At 43.0% G+C, this 17,516-nt stretch overlaps 1 protein-coding gene and 1 pseudogene across 1 annotated transcript; both read right to left on the bottom strand.

Annotated features, from left to right (window-relative positions):
* Positions 1–279: 279 nt before the first annotated feature.
* Positions 280–4,948, bottom strand: LOC134359124 (interferon-induced protein with tetratricopeptide repeats 5-like; annotated as a pseudogene).
* A 2,523-nt stretch (positions 4,949–7,471) lies between these two features.
* Positions 7,472–14,094, bottom strand: LOC134358718 (interferon-induced protein with tetratricopeptide repeats 5-like). The gene is made up of 2 exons (XM_063071173.1): positions 13,988–14,094; positions 7,472–9,424 (listed from the first exon to the last, which is right to left on the bottom strand). Exons 1-2 carry the CDS (start codon positions 13,990–13,992, stop codon positions 7,972–7,974), a joined length of 1,458 nt encoding a protein of 485 aa, XP_062927243.1. The 5' UTR covers positions 13,993–14,094; the 3' UTR covers positions 7,472–7,971.
* Positions 14,095–17,516: the final 3,422 nt, after the last annotated feature.

Below are 17,516 nucleotides of genomic sequence, written 5' to 3'. Positions count from 1 at the left end.
TTCCTTTTGTAATTTGAGTATTTTATAAACCATTTCATTTTCTTTCAGAGCAAGCCTTATTAACATTGAAATCGAATCAGATGGCACTTTTTGTTTGGTGCTGTTACAGAAACATAAGTTTTACCTGGAATATGGTGGAACAGCAATAAACTCCAGCTGAAATGGGACCCATGGAGTAATAGGACTGGAAACTTACAGTTGTTTTACATGCTAGTGCTACTGATCTAGCCATAGCATCACAGGTATCTAAAATAATGTCACTTCAACTCAGCTGGAAATTGGAGATTTGATGGGAGAAGCGAGTACAGCGAGTAATGATTGAGTAACAGCCACAGGTACAGTACCCCTGGAAATCTTTAGGCACCTAGAGCCTAAGTAGAAGGGCGTAATTCAGAAAGAGCATTGAGATACTCTTCATTGCCAGGATCAAATTCCAAGGCCTTTTCAAAGCATTTAACAGCCACATCCTTCTTCCCAGCCAGCTGGTGCACCATCCCAAGAATTCCAAAGGCTTCGCTGTTTCTTGGATTCCTCTGAATTTGTTTTCCTAAGATCTTTCTCAAGTTGCTGTCACAGAGCTTCCATTGTTTACTTCCATGATGGATCTTAAGTCCATCCAGAAAATAGATGATGGCATTTGATCCAGATCTTTTGTGGTGCAGTTCAAATAATCCAACTTGTAAAGCTAGTGCCTGCTTATGATCCAGAGCAAGATCCTCCAAGCTCAGCAGACTGTTGTAGATCTCCTCTGCTCTGACTGCTTCTCCATTTTCTAAGCAGATTCCTGCAAAATCCAGTTTTGCAAAAGCAAATGATGGTTTGAGTTCAAATGCCTTTTCAAAGTGATATTTGCTCTTACTGATCAACTCAGCTTTCAGTTGAAATGTAGCTCTGTCAGGGTAGTTGCTGCCTGCTTTCTTTTTCAGAATGAATACTTTTCCCCTGTAACATATACCAATTTGTTGGTGTAAGAAGGACGAGCATGGAGTAAATTCTAAAGCTCTCTTCAACAGGCCTATTGCGATATCGACATCTCCTCCTATTCTGTAAAACTTTGCTGCATAGCGAAGCACATATGGCAGATCTGGGGTCTTCCTCAATGCTTCTTCAACTAATTCATTTGCTTTTTCTGCTTCATTGAACTCTTGCAGCTTTAGGGCCAACATAACCATGGCCACTGTGTCATCTGGATCAAGCTCCAGCACCCGTCACAGATACCTCACTGGCTGATTCTGTTTCTGATTATCTGGAGTACTAGAAAAAGTTTCCAGACGAAGCAAAGCAGTGGCATAGCCCATATTCCATTCCACATTATCGGAATCTTGCTCCAGAGCCTTTACAAAGCATTCCTTTGCCTCTTCATAGAATTCAGCAGCAGAACTCAACAATGACCATCCCTTCTCCCCGTACACCTCTGGTATCACTGCTGTATAACAAGGGCCGTTACTGAGCGGTTCACAGATTATCTCCAGCTTGTCAAGGTAGGACTGGGCTTCGGTCAGCTGTCCCATGTGGTAATGCACTCAGGCAAAGTTTCCATAGGTGACGATGCTTCTTTCTAATTCGTCGTTGTGGTTCTCTCTCCAAATCCTTTCAGCTTCCTTTAAATTTTCAATTGCTTCTTCATAGTTGCGTTGTTGACAGTTTACAAAAGCAAGTTGGTTGTAAGATGTGGCTTGATATTTGACACCAAGTTTTATAGAATCTTGTAATCTGAGCTTCAGATAATTGAAGTCAGTGTTGTCCTTCTGTGGAATCCACGTGAAGTGACACTGAAGCTGACAGAGTTTCTCAAACAGGGATTCCTTAAGGGTGTTGCTGCATGAAAGCACAAAGTAATCAAAGATTATTGATGCTAATCAACTTTCCATCCTAACTGCCAAATGCTTGGATTGACAATATTAGCAAATTCTGAATTCCTGACCTAAGACATAGGCAGGGAGTGAGGGGTGCAGAACAGTTCAATCCTTGCCTGATCAGACCAGTACCTACATAGAACAAAGAACATAGAATAGTACAGCACAGTACAGGCCCTTCAGCCCACAATGTTGTGCCGACCCTTAAACCCTGCCTCCCATATAACCAACCCCCCACCTTAGTTTCCTCTATATACCTGTCTAGTAGTCTCTTAAATTTCACTAGTGTATCTGCCTCCACCACTGTCTCAGGCAGTGCGTTCCAAGCACCAACCACTCTCTGAGTAAAAAACCTTCCTGTAATATCCCCCTTGAACTTCCCAACCCTTACCTTAAAGCCATGTCCTCTTGTATTGAGCAGTGGTGCCCTGGGGAAGAGGCACTGGCTGTCCACTCTATCTATTCCTCTTAATATCTTGTACACCTGTATCATGTCTGCTCTCATCCTCCTTCTCTCCAAAGAGTAAAGGCCAAGCTCCCTTAATCTCTGATCATAATGCATACTCTCTAAACCAGGCAGCATCCTGGTAAATCTCCTCTGTACCCTTTCCAATGCTTCCACATCCTCCCTATAGTGAGGCAACCAGAAATGGACACAGTACTCCAAGTGTGGCCTAACCAGAGTTTTATAGAGCTGCATCATTCCCCCACGACTATTGAACTCTATCCCTCGACTTATGAAAGCTAACACCCCATAAGCTTTATTAACTACCCTATCCACCTGTGAGGCAACTTTCAGGGATCTGTGGACATGTACCCCGAGATCCCTCTGCTCCTCCACACTACCAAGTATCCTGCCATTTACTTTGTACTCTGCCTTGGAGTTTGTCCTTCCAAAGTGTACCGCCACACACTTCTCTGGGTTGAACTCCATCTGCCACTTCTCAGCCCACTTCTGCATCCTATCAATGTCTCTCTGCAATCTTCGACAATCTTCTACACTATTCACAACACCACCAACCCTTGTGCTGTCTGCAAACTTGTCAACCCACCCTTCTACTCCCACATCCAGGTCGTTAATAAATATAACGAAAAGTAGAGGTCCCAGAACAGATCCTGGTGGGACACCACGAGTCACAATCCTCCAATCTGAATGTACTCCCTCCACCATGACCCTTTGCTTTCTGCAGGCAAGCCAACTCTGAATCCAACTGGTCAAACTTTCCTGGATCCTATGCCTTCTAACTTTCTGAATAAGCCTACCGTGTGGAACCTTGTCAAATGCCTTACTAAAATCCATGTAGATCACATCCACTGCACTACCCTCATCTATATGCCTGGTCACCACCTCAATGAACTCTATCAGGCTTGATAGACATGATCTGCCCTTCACAAAGCCATGCTGACTGTCCCTGATCAGACCATGATTCTCTAAATGCCCATAGATGCTATCTCTAAGAATATTTTCCAACAGCTTTCCTACCACAGACATAAGGCTCACTGGTCTATAATTACCCAGACTATCCCTACTATCTTTTTTGAACAAGGGGACGACATTCACCTCCCTCCAATCCTCCAGTACCATTCCCATGGACAACGAGGACATAAAGATCCTAGCCAGAGGCTCAGCAATCTCTTCCCTCGCCTCGTCAAGCAGCCTGGGGAATATTCTGTCAGGCCCCGGGGACTTATCCGTCCTAAGGTTCTTCACAACTCCAACACCTCCTCTCCCTTAATATCAACATGCTCCAGAACAGCAACCACACTCATATTGTCCTCTATCAGACGGTGATTAACCCAGTGGAAAATATCTTGGTTCTAGAGATAACAACCAATAAGCCGAGACAGCCTGAAGAAAATAATTACTGGGTTCAGATGATGCTGTATGAATGTGCTTTAAATTATGTAATATAACAGAATATAATAACATTCCAATTTGTCATTTAAGGGTTGGGCTAGTCCAGCAGATTATTAACTCAGTGGCTGGGAAGAGGAAAGTAAAAACATCTTTGTTGCACCATCTCAGTCATTTGTCTCTCTATCAGAAATCATGGCTGACAAATTTCAGAAGCAATTGATAGCAAGGCAGATCTGTCTCCAACAGATGAAACCCATCATCAGGCAAAAACGCTAATGAAAAAGCTGTAAACAGAAGTCACAAGGAAGAGCCTAAAGTTACTGCTGATGCTATGAAAATACCACGGGTATCCAGTTTAAATCAAGAAGACAACATCCATCATCTGGGACATGCCATGTTCTCACAACTACCATCAGACAAGATACAGAACCCAGGAATCATTAGCAATTAGTACCCAAGATGGAGCCTACTAAATTCACGACCCTCTGCAGCTTATTTCGGTCCTGTGCAGTAGTTTCCCACTCTCCTGCCAACCCCTGCCCCCATACCAGACTGTAATGCAGCCTGTCAGAATGCACTCCACAGTACATCTATAGAAGGATTTGACTGTTTTTGTTGCTAGTGAGAATATATTTGATTTATCTATCCTACTTGTAATTTCCTCAAACAGTTCCAACAGGTTCATCAGGCAAGACTTTCCCTTTAGGAAACCATGCTGACTTTCTCCTATCTTGTCCTGTATCATCAAGTACTCCATAACCTCATCGTTAACAATTGAATCTAACATCTTCCTAACCACTGAGATCAGGATAACCGGTCTGCAATACCAGAGAAGAGGGGGTAAAAGCTGAATGTAATGTCAGATGCAAGATCGAGATAACTTGAATATAAACTATCTGAATTTTCTGCTGACACTTGAAGGCTGTAATGTGGCCATCCAGAGGATGAGGTATTGTTCCTCAAGCTTATATTGAACTTTGCTAGAGCAGTGAACAGGTCAGAGTGGGATGAAGAACTCAAGGGGCAGGCAACGAGTGCAAGAGCACAATTATGAAACGAATGAGATGGACTGCAAGATGCACATTACATCTGCGAATGATTTCTTAATGAAGGGAAGACCAAATCAGGAACACTCAGCTCTGCTTACTGAATTGGAATTGCTAACTGTATTATCAGGACTAAAGGCTGGAGTGAAACTTCCTTACATGTTCCTTGAACTGATACTGTTTACCATCGTGTGCACGAGAAAATCACTCACACTTCACCACTGGTCTGGAGAATTAAATGATAACATTTTATTGGTTACTTTTACACTCAATTTCTGATATTACAGCTCATTTAACAATATTGAAAGAAAAATATATATTAATGACCATCAGATTTTAAATTAAAATTTTATTTGAATACTGCAAACATTGGAAATCCAAATTCTTAACTGTAAAATTCTGAAAAAAAACACACAACAGGTCAGGCAGCATCTTAATCTTCAGACTGAAAAATAAACTCTGTTTTCCCTGCTATGGATACTGAACAGTCTGCTAAATGTTATCAGAATTTTCAGCTTTTATAGCAAAATATTTGAAAAAGACTAAGGAGCTGGTGGTAGACCTGAAGAGAGCTAAGGTACCGGTGACCCCTGTTTCCATCCGGGGGTCAGTGTGGACATGGCGGAAGATTACAAATACCTGAAGATACGTATTGACAATAAACTGGACTGGTCATTGAACACTGAGGCTGTCTACAAGAAGGGTCAGAGCCATCTCTATTTCCTGAGGAAACCGAGGTCCTTTAACATCTGCCGGACGATGCTGAGGATGTTCTACGAGTCTGTGGTGGCCAGTGCTATCATGTTTGCTGTTGTGTGCTGGGGCAGCAGGTTGAGGGTACAGACACCAACAGAATCAACAAACTTATTCGTAAGGCCAGTGATGTTGTGGGGATGCAACTGGACTCTCTCACGGTGGTGTCTGAAAAGAGGATGCTGTCTGAGTTGCATGCCATCTTGGTCAATATCTCCCATCCACTACATAATGTACTGGCTGAGCACCGGAGTACATTCAGCCAGAGACTCATTCCTCCAAGATGCAGCACAGAGCGCCATAGGAAGTCATTCCTGCCTGTGGCCATCAAACTTTACAACTCCTCCCTTGGAGGGTCAGACACCCTGTGCCAATAGGCTGGCCCTGGACATTTCATAATTTACTGGCATAATTTACATATTACTATTTAACTATTTATGGCTCTATTACTATTTCTGTTACTATTTATTATTTATGGTGCAACTGTAACGAAAACCAATTTCTCCCTGGGATCAATAAAATATAACTATGACTGTGACTATGACTATGAATATTTTTATCATCTTGAGTCCACTTTGGTGCTTTTTCACTGTAAATTACATGAAGATTTAACTCATTAGTGTGGAATGTAAATCAACACTGTACATATACTGTACATCATGTGGAATATTTTTGCATACGAACTATAATTGCTTGGAATGGAATTATTAACAGCAAAAAATGTAAAAGAGTAAGGAAAGTTTATAGTAATCAACCTCAAGTGTAAATTGGAATCTTATGTGGAACATTCCACATAATTGGGTCAGAATTTGCTATGGTTCATTTGAGAAAAAATGGAGTTGAGTTCTTTGCCTTGTGATAATTTTTCAAAACTCGTTAGATTCTGGACTAGTTCCTGAGGATTGGAGGGTGGCTAATGTAACCCCACTTTTTAAAAAAGGAGTGAGAGAGAAACCGGGGAATTATAGGCCGGTTAGCCTAACGTCGGTGGTGGGGAAACTGCTGGAGTCAGTTATCAAGGATGTGATAACAGCACATTTGGAAAGCGGTGAAATGATCGGACAAAGTCAGCATGGATTTGTGAAAGGAAAATCATGTCTGACGAATCTCATAGAATTTTTTGAGGATGTAACTAGTAGAGTGGATAGGGGAGAACCAGTGGATGTGGTATATTTGGATTTTCAAAAGGCTTTTGACAAGGTCCCACACAGGAGATTAGTGTGCAAACTTAAAGCACATGGTATTGGGGGTAAGGTATTGGTGTGGGTGGAGAATTGGTTAGCAGACAGGAAGCAAAGAGTGGGAATAAACGGGACCTTTTCAGAATGGCAGGCGGTGACTAGTGGGGTACCGCAAGGCTCAGTGCTGGGACCCCAGTTGTTTACAATATATATTAATGACTTGGATGAGGGAATTAAATGCAGCATCTCCAAGTTTGCGGATGACACGAAGCTGGGTGGCAGTGTTAGCAGTGAGGAGGATGCTAAGAGGATGCAGGGTGACTTGGATAGGTTGGGTGAGTGGGCAAACTCATGGCAGATGCAATTTAATGTGGATAAATGTGAAGTTATCCACTTTGGTGGCAAAAATAGGAAAACAGATTATTATCTGAATGGTGGCCGATTAGGAAAAGGGGAGGTGCAACGAGACCTGGGTGTCATTATACACCAGTCATTGAAAGTGGGCATGCAGGTACAGCAGGCGGTGAAAAAGGCGAACGGTATGCTGGCATTTATAGCGAGAGGATTCGAGTACAGGAGCAGGGAGGTACTACTGCAGTTGTACAAGGCCTTGGTGAGACCACACCTGGAGTATTGTGTGCAGTTTTGGTCCCCTAATCTGAGGAAAGACATCCTTGCCATAGAGGGAGTACAAAGAAGGTTCACCAGATTGATTCCTGGGATGGCAGGTCTTTCATATGAAGAAAGACTGGATGAACTGGGCTTGTACTCGTTGGAATTTAGAAGATTGAGGGGGGATCTGATTGAAACGTATAAGATCCTAAAGGGATTGGACAGGCTAGATGCGGGAAGATTGTTCCCGATGTTGGGGAGGTCTAGAACGAGGGGTCACAGTTTGAGGATAGAGGGGAAGCCTTTTAGGACCGAGGTTAGGAAAAACTTCTTCACACAGAGAGTGGTGAATCTGTGGAATTCTCTGCCACAGCAAACTGTTGAGGCCAGTTCATTAGCTATGTTTAAAAGGAAGTTAGATATGGCCCTTGTGGCTACAGGGGTCACGGGGTATGGAGGGAAGGCTGGGTTCTGAGTTGGATGATCAGCCATGATCATAATAAATGGCGGTGCAGGCTCGAGGGGCCGAATGGCCTACTCCTGCACCTATTTTCTATGTTTCTATGTTTCTATGTCATTTGAGAATTTTATAAATCATTCCAATTTCTTGCAGAGCAAGCTTTGCACGGTCACAGTACTCCTGGATCTCTTTGGGTATCTGGAGCCTAAGTTGAAGGGCGTAATTCAGAAAGAGCATTGAGATATTCTTCATTGCCAGGATCAAATTCCAAGGCCTTTTCAAAGCATTCAACAACCTCATCCTTCTCCCCAGCCAGCTGGTGCACCATCCCAAGAATTCCAAAGGCTTTGCCGTTTCTTGGATTTCGCCGAATTTGTTTTCCTAAGATCTTTCTCAAGTTGCTATAACAGAGCTTCCATGGTTTATTTCCATGCAGGAATTTAAGTCCGTCCAGAAAATAAACGATGGCATTTGATTCAGATCTTTTGTGATACAGTTCAAATAATCCAATTTGTAAATCTAGTGCCTGCTTATTATCTGGAGCAAGATCCTCCAAGCTCAGCAGACTGTTGTAGATCTCCTCTGCTCGATCTACTTCTCCATTTTCTAAGCAGATTCCTGCAAAATCCAATTTTGCAAGAATAAGTGATGATTTCAGTTCAAATGCCTTTTCAAAGTGATATTTGCACTTACTGATCAACTCAGCTTTCTGTTGCAATGCAGCTCTGTCAGGGTAGTTGTGGTCTGCTTTCTTTTTCAGAGTGAACAGTTTTTCCCTGTAACATATACCAATTTGGTGGTGTAAGAAGGACGAGCATGGGGTAAATTCTAAAGCTCTCTTCAACAGGCCTATTGCAATATCGACATCTCGTCCTATTCTGTAAAACTTTGCTGCATAGCGAAGCACATATGGCAGATCTGGGGTCTTCCTCAATGCTTCTTCAACTAATTCATTTGCTTTCTCTGCTTCATTGAACTCTTGCAGCTTTAGGGCCAACATAACCATGGCCACTGTGTCATCTGGATCAAGCTCCAGCACCCGTCGCAGATATTTCACTGGCTGACTCTGCTCCTGTTTCTCTGGAACACCAGAACATGTTTCCAGACGGTAAAGAGCAGTTGCATAGCCCATCGTCCATTCCACATTATCGGAATCTTCTTTCAAAGCCTTCTCAAGACATTCCTTTGCTTCCTCATAGTAAACACTTGTACCAAAAGTTAACAATGACCATCCCTTCTCCCCGTACACTTCAGGGATCATTGCTGTATATCGAGGGCCATCACTGAGCGGTTTACAGATCATCTCGAGCTTGTCGAGGTAGGACTGGACCTCGGTCAGTTGTCCCAGGTGGTAATGCACCCAGGCAAAGTTTCCATAGGTGATGATGCTCCTTCTTTCAAATTCATTGTTGTGGTTCTCTCTCCAAATCTTTTCCGCTTCCTTTAAATTTTGAATGGCTTCTTCATAGTCACCTTGCCGACAGTTTACAAAAGCAAGTTGGTTGTAGGATGTGGCTTGATATTTGACACCAAGTTTTATAGAATCTTGTAATCTAAGCTTCATATCACTGAAGTCAGTGTTGTCCTTCTGTGGAATCCACGTGAAGTGACACTGAAGTTGGCAGAGTTTCTCAAACAGGGATTCCTTCAGAGTGTCGCTGCATGAAAGCACAAAGTAATCAAAGATTATTGATGTTCAATCGATTCTCCATCCTAACTGCTAAATGCTTAGATTGACAAAATTAACAAATTCTGAATTCCTGAGCTGGGGCCTAGGCAGAGAGCGATGTGTGCAGAACAGTTCAATCTCTGCCTGGTCAGACCAAATTCTACCAGATGCTGATTAACCTGGTGGAAATCAGTTTTGCTTCTTGAAATACCAACCAATAAACCAAGGCAGCCAGCTGAAAATACTTACTATGTTCAGATAATGTTGAATGAATGTATTTTAAATTATGCAACAGAGCAGAATATATTTACATTCCAATTTGTCACTTAACGGTTGGGCCAGTCCGGCAGGTCATTCACTCAGTAATTGGGAATAGGAAAGAAAAAAGAACTTTGTGGCACCATCTCCGTCACTTGTTTCTCTATCTCAATACATGGCTGGTAAATTTCAGAAGCAATTGGTAGCAAGGCTGATTAGCCAGTGTCTCCAGCAGATGAAACTCATCATCAGACAAAAACGTTAATGAAAAAGCTGAGAGCAGAAGTCCCAAGGCAGAGCCTAAAGTTGCTGCTGATGCTATGAAAATACCATGGTTACCCAACTTAAATCAAGAAGGTAACATCCATCGTCTGGGACACGCCATGTTCCCACAACTACCATCAGACAGAAGGTACACAAGCTTGGAATCTTCAGAACATTACTTCCCTTCACCCATTCAGTTCTTCAATCAGCACAACTTTAATCACTCTTGTTTAACACTCCTAGTGCTTTGCACTAAAGTGGGTTTAGTTTATTTTTGTTATAATTGTCTTCTTACTTGCAGGAATTGTGCGTAACTTATGTTTATATTTCTCTTGTGGTTGCTTCGTATGTGATGCTATGTGTCTGCAATGCAGCTGCAAGCAACTTGTTCATTTCACCTGAGCATATAGACTCAGTGGCGACACCTCCTGTACGTAATAAAGTGCCCACTGAGTGTGTGTTTGAGGTCTTCTGCCTCTGTTGCCAATGCACTTCAGGGTTCAATGTGTTGAGCAGTCAGAGATGCTCCTGCACTGTTGTAACATGTGGTTCTATGAGTTATGGTCGCCTTTCTGTCAGCCTAAAACCTTCTGACCATTCTCCTCTGACCTCTCTCATGAACAAGGTGTTTTCAGCCACAGAATCTCTGCTCACAGAATGGTTTCTTGCACCATTCTCTGCAAATTCCAGAGACTGTTCTGTTTGAAATTCCCAGGAGATCCACAGTTTTTAAGAAACGAAAAGTATTCTGTTTGGCACCAGTAACCATTGCACTGTCAGGGTCACTTAGATCACATTTCTTCCCCATTCTGATGTTTGGTCTGAACAACAACTGAACCACTTGACCTTGTCCACATGCTTTTGTGCATTGAAGTGCTGACACGTTATAGGCTGGTGAGATATCTGCGTTAAAGAGCAGATGTACCTAATAAAGTGGCCACTCAGTGGATGCACTTGTGCAATGAACTCAGCTGAGACTTTAAACTGTTTCTGCAATGTTGACAACACAGCAAATTGGACAAACAATTGTAAAAGTGATAATTGTAAAATGAAAACAACATTATCTAATGCTTGATACTGTTGTTGTCAAGTCCGCGGGAAGATGTTTGTCTCTCAGGAGAGCCCAGTACAATAACTAGTGTTATGTCCAGAATGAGAGATAGAGAATAATCCCTCCCCAGTGCAGGGAACTGTAAAAATAGGGTCAAGATGACAGAGGTGCAAGAGTCTGCAGATGATTAAATCTGGAGCAAAAATAAAACAATCTGCTGAAGATACTCCACAGGTCGAGCACTGTGGAGGTAAAAGAATGGTTAATGACTTGGGTCGAGACTCAATATCAGATCTGAAGAGTAGAGAGAACGGAAACTGTGTATAGAAGTCAGAGGAAGCGGTGAGATCAGGACTAGTAGGTGATACGAGGAACATGAGGAAGGGGATCTGAACCCGATGTGAGTGCACAGAATCATAAACTGAGAAAAAGCATGAGTGGATCAGTAAGACAGATTTAGTTGTTGGAGACTGAGACAACAAAGGTGAATGTGATATTTCTGGGGAACGTAGTGCTGACAGCTGAGCCAACCAAATGTAGATAAAGATGATCATGAATGTCGGAAGAAACTGATCATTCATGTCAAAGCCTGAAGCCACAAACATTGGAAGCAATGGAATAAGGAATAAGTCTTGGGAGGGAAGAGTTGGGTTTGGTGAAGGAAGTCAGGCAAGGAGTTTGGTGGCCAGGGTTGGGAAGGAATATTAGGTTGGGAAATGAGAAGTGGCTCAGACCATGGACAAGACGGGATACTGGACAATCAATTGGAGGAGGGATTGGATGAGGACTATGAGGATTTTCTCCTTTTGGGGGTGCACACAACAGATGGATCATGTTACTGGCAGATCAGTAGTTGGCGGCGAAAAAGTGAGGTCAGAAGATTGCCGGGTAAAACTCTGATTGTGAAGTTTCCACACTCTCCTCAATGCAATTTTGTTGACTGACGTTGTCCTTGATTGGTTGAGACCTAAAGTTAGGATTATGGCCTGTTGTAATGCACTTCCCATGTCAGACTCACCAAGTTACTTAGTATCTTAAACTTGGGAAGGTCTTTCCAAATGTCCTACATTCAAACAAATATCAGTCCAGTTGCATAACGAGGCACCAAATTTTAATATTGTCAATCCCACAGTCAAAAGGATCTATGTCCATGCCCTGTGGCACACATCAATACTGAGGGTGGTGATCAGGTAATGTAACCAAAGATGCACAAAGTTCCAGTTTTGATTTCCAGCTCTCCTTGCAATTAAAGACTCACTTCCTGGCGTTCACTTTGATTATCAGTCACTGGGTTTAATCATTTTTTCTGCTTCATTTATTCCTCCACAACTACAAATTGGTCCACATTTCCCCACCCTGAACTCCAGATTTTGCTGTTGCCGAACCTGCATTAACCATCATGGTGCTTTATAGTTTTTAATCCCCATCTACTCTGCTCACTGCTTCACTTAGTGACATCTATAAACTGCAACATATAATTCACTATTACTGAATGCTCTTGATGATGAAAAGACATTTCCCCAAAGCAGATTCCTTGAATTGGAGGATATGTTTATTTATTTGCCTCTTGGGTGTTGCTGTGTGAATGAAATCACTGGAAAGAGTTTCTGGTAGATACAAAGCAGCTTCTTTATTTGACAAAACAAGCTACAGCAGGCATCATACGGAGACGCTCTCAGTGGAAAAGTCTGCAAGCCCAACTAGGGGCTCGAAACTTATTTGCAAAACACAAAGAACAATTTTATATTTACAAAGTATAGATAATGCTTTCTTTTGAAGCTACATACAAACTTCACACCTTCTGATTCGCATCCATCCCACAGATGCCAGCAGATCTGTGGACTGGGATTCACTGCTTCTAGGAATGCATTCTTCCAAATTAAATCCACAATACATTTTCAAGAAACAGAAGATCGATAGCCAAAGCCGGTTGTTAAATGCAAATGACCTAAACCCAAAAATCACTCTAGCATTGGGGCTCTCTCACCTCATTAATTCTTTCCAATTCAGAGACCTGGACTACAAACCTTGCCTCAAATCATTATTTCCTGGGATGAAAAAAGTGAGTGAGACCGCTTTGCTGAACATCTACGCTCTGTCCGCCAGAGAAAGCAGGATCTCCCAGTGGCCACACATTTTAATTCCACATCCCATTCCCATTCTGACATGTCTATCCATGGCCTCCTCTACTGTAAAGATGAAGCCACACTCAGGTTGGAGGAACAACACCTTATATTCCGTATGGGTAGCCTCCAACCTGATGGCATGAACATTGACTTCTCTAACTTCCGCTAGGCCCCACCTCCCCCTCGTACCCCATCTGTTACTCTTTTTAATGCACACATTCTTTCTCTCACTCTCCTTTTTCTCCCTCTGTCCCTCTGAATATACCTCTTGCCCATCCTCTGGGTCACCCCCCCCCCGTCTTTCTTCCCGGACCTCCTGTCCCATGATCCTCTCGTACCCCCTTCTGCCTATCACCTGTCCAGCTCTCGGCTCCATCCCTCCCCCTCCTGTCTTCTCCTATCATTTTGCATCTCCCCCTCCCCCTCCAGCTTTCAAATCCCTTACTCACTCTTCCTTCAGTTAGTCCTGACGAAGGGTCTCGGCCTGAAACGTCGACTGCGCCTCTTCCTATAGATGCTGCCTGGCCTGCTGCATTCACCAGCAACTTTGATGTATGTTGCTTGAATTTCCAGCATCTGCAGAATTCCTGTTGCTCTCATGTTCTTGGCCTCCCCCACTATCTCCCAGTAGTCTGAGTTCCCAGGATCGAGTCAAGTTCCCAAATCGCAAACTGGGGTTCAGATCCCAAATCCTTACTCCAATTGGTCACAAACCCCTTTCCCAGATGTCTGCAGATCCATAGACAGATCACAATAAATATGACTGAACTGGTCATCCATGCTGTCACTACTGTAATTTTCTGAGAATGCCCTGACTTCTAATAACATCATGGAAAAGGAATAGATTACTCACCTCATGCTGCTCTTCGGGATTCTGGCTGTTGTTCAGATGATGGGAGAAACTACGTGACTGGTTGATGTGAGGATTTCTGGTAGCTTTTATAGTCTGGGCATTGGGCTAAGTGGTATGATTCATTGACTGAGAGTGAAATGGAAAACGAAACTCGAACCTGAAATTTACCTTGACGATAGAATTGGTCATGATAATCTACTATCATTAAAACAGGTACAAAAGGTTACATTCCAACACCACCCAGACTTAATCCTTTTACATGCTACTAGTTAGTGTGAAGAATAGATTTTAAGATAATAATCTCAACAGTCTTTGAAGGCCCAAAGATTCACAGAATTATTTGATATCTCTCTCAAACACTGCCTCACACAATCCAGGAGAGTTCAGAGTTTAACCCTCTGTTACTATATCATTCCTCCCTTTCTGTAACTATCTCCTCCCTGTGTCCTTGCTTTCCCTAGTTCTACTCAGTGGAGTTCTGACTTGGAGACATCACGGACATTGATGTAACAGGCTGGTGCTGCGGAGAGTCAAGCAAACGACGTATGGAGATTCAGGAACAGACAGCCACCATTATTGTGCTCACCTTTGAAGTCAGAACAGGATCTTTTCAATGAGATATCTCTGAAATCAGGACTGGGCTGACTGAGGAGAAAGAGATGAATGAAAGAAGAAAAGGAGGTTGTGAAGGCTCTGTGATGGAGTTTTTCTGCAGCAAGAGAGGAGAGTGAGGTTTAAGGGAGAAAAATGGGGAATTAGAAAGAGAGAGAATGGAAAATGCAGGCGGAAATTCTGGACTCCATTGGGTTTGTGAACTACGACCAACGCCCATTGTGAGGGAGAGCCCAGGGAGTGAAAATGATCAGCGGTGAACCAAGTATTTCTGAGAGAGTTGAGAGCAACAACCAGTAAACTGTTCAATGATACCATGGGACAAAACTTGTGAGCTAACATTGCATTGCACTTCTTAACTTTCAGACATCATGAAAGAAGTAGCTAAAGAATTGGATGAATTGGGGAATCCTGTGGAAAATGCTATACATTATTTTTTAATGTATGGAAATATGTTGACTGAGGCCCAGGTCTCTAATTGGACAAATTCCCATGCCATTAAGCTGGATATAATTTGATCATTTCAGAAGATCTGGACTGCTCGGTTTTAAGGAGGGCCTGAAATGCTCATTTGAGGCCTCAGGGGATCGGATTAATTGGGGGTTTTCTCACACATTACTGGACATGTTTTGAGCTCACAGATTTTCCTACGGTGCTTTCCAGTACTCATTCTGGCACAGCAACCACTTCCCTGAGTGTGGAATCTAGGACACTGGTTATCCCAAGGAAGAACTCAGTTATTAAGGATTTTATTGAGGAGAAAGAAGAGGAGGAGGAGAAGGTCAGGACAACTAACAGGTGAGGCTCCCTTGCAAGGTCTCTTCCAACTGACCAGTGTTCGCAACTGTGATGAACTCAATGAACTGAATCTTTCGATGGATTCAGTTGTATGTCCGTCTTTATTTGTGTAAGTGGTGAGACCAAGACAAGCTATTGCTGATGCTCAATACTAGAAATAAAGTTTCTAGTAGGAATGTGCAGTACAAAGACATAGCGAGGCAGGTTGCCAGGTCAAGAGTCCATATTCTCATACCAGGGAACCATTTAATCGTCTTAGAGCGTACGGTAGCATAGTGTTTAGCAGAAGGCTTTGCAATACAGATTACCCAGGTTCAATTCCCGTCATTGCCTGAAAGGAAGTGGTACATTCTTTCTCTGGCCATGTGCGTTTTCTCCAGGTTCTCTGGCTTCCACCCACAATCCAAGGATGTACCAGTTGTTGGGTTAATGCTCAATGTAATATTGTCCCATGATCAGGCTCGGATTAAATCGGGGGGTTGCTGGGCAGTTTGGTTCGACGGGAAGGGATGGCCTATTGCATGTTGCATCTCAATAAATAAATAAAAAATAGAACTTGTCCTTGAGCCTGATAGCACACGCTTTGGGGCTTTTGCATCTTTTGACCAATGGAGGGGTGGTAGGGGAGGAAGAAAGAATGTCTGCGATGTGTGCAGGGTCTCTGATAATCCCTGCTGCTTTATTGAGGCAATGAGAAGTGTTAACAGAATCATGGGATAGAAGGATGGTTTTCAGTCAGGTGCTGAGCTGTGTCCACAATTCTCAAAAGTAGAGACACCGGTGAGCTTCCTTAGCCATGGCATCTCTGTATTGGACCAGGACAAACCATTGGTGATGTTCACTGTAGAAATTCGAAGTCTCTCAACCTTCTGATGTTTACACTATGATTGGTTGCATCATGGGTGTTTGGAAGGAGAAACCAAAACCGCTGTAAAAGTGCTAGATTTCTATAAAGCTGACTGTCTATGTAGTGGAACAGGCTGCTGACATAATAATCTAAACGCATTTGATGTTTACTATCGGTGTTTGGGGGGAATGTGAAAAGAACGTCATGCAGAACTGATTTCTATCAGCAAGGATGAAACATCCAAATGTTTCAAAGGTACATTTAATGTCAGAGAAATTTATGCACTATACATCCTGAAATTCTTTTTCTTCGCAAACAGCAACGAAAACAGAGTGCCCAAAAGAATGAATGAGAGTTTAGAACTCCGAAGACCGACCCCCAGCTCCCCCCACCCATGCATAAGCAATAGCAAAGCAACGATTCCCCCTCCTGCACCAGCAAAAACGTGTCGGAGTCCCCCACTGAGCACTCAAGCGTGCACCAAAGCATCAATATAAACAGAAACTTGGAGTACCCCAAAGATCACTCGTTCACCCAGTAATTCGACATACCACAGGGTCTCTCTCTCCTTAATAAGGAAAATGAGATGTCCCCATTTCACAGCGAGAAGGGAGACATAACAAACAACTCGTTGATTTATGATGTTAAAAGTCTATTGCATTGTTTCTTCCGAGCTCTGTGCCTGAAGAACTTGGGTCTCTGGGCACACAGCCAGCAGCTGGCTTGCGGCTTTTGATCTTCCGTCTCCCACAACACACCGATCTCTGTGGCAGCACTGAACTCAATTCCGCCCACCTCCGGGGCCACAAAATCCCGGAACCGTGAGGGTGTGCTTGGCATATCGAGCAGTGGCCAGTTGTTAGACCCCGAGAGCGGGTCCCATTCCCACATAGCATCAAAGTCAGCGTGTCAACGGTCTTCAGAAGAACCCTGGAAGGGAACAATAGAGATCTTAAACAGAGTATTAGAGCTGATTCCGAAGATGCAAGCGACGGAGTCTCCATTAGGCGCCATTGTTCTCCTAAGCTCCTCCTCCTCCATGTGTTGACTACTGAAGAGGCCAAGCACAATATCAAATGAAAGAGGAATTATGGGAAAAGGTCAAACAAAAAATAGCCTGGGAGACCAAGCACAACAATAACAAAGCAGAAACCAAGATCACTTGGAAATTGAAAATGAAAAACATTACAATGGTTATCAAAATTAACAGAGTCTTTTTTTCGCAATTATCTTAGGAAAAAGAAGCTTGTTGGACAAATTGCCAACCACTTA

Source organism: Mobula hypostoma, chromosome 19 (genome assembly GCF_963921235.1).
Source record: "Mobula hypostoma chromosome 19, sMobHyp1.1, whole genome shotgun sequence".
NCBI classification, from domain to species: Eukaryota; Metazoa; Chordata; class Chondrichthyes; order Myliobatiformes; family Myliobatidae; genus Mobula; species Mobula hypostoma.
The sequence above is the reverse complement of the archived record's forward strand: the minus strand, read 5'-3'. Positions and strand labels throughout refer to the sequence as shown.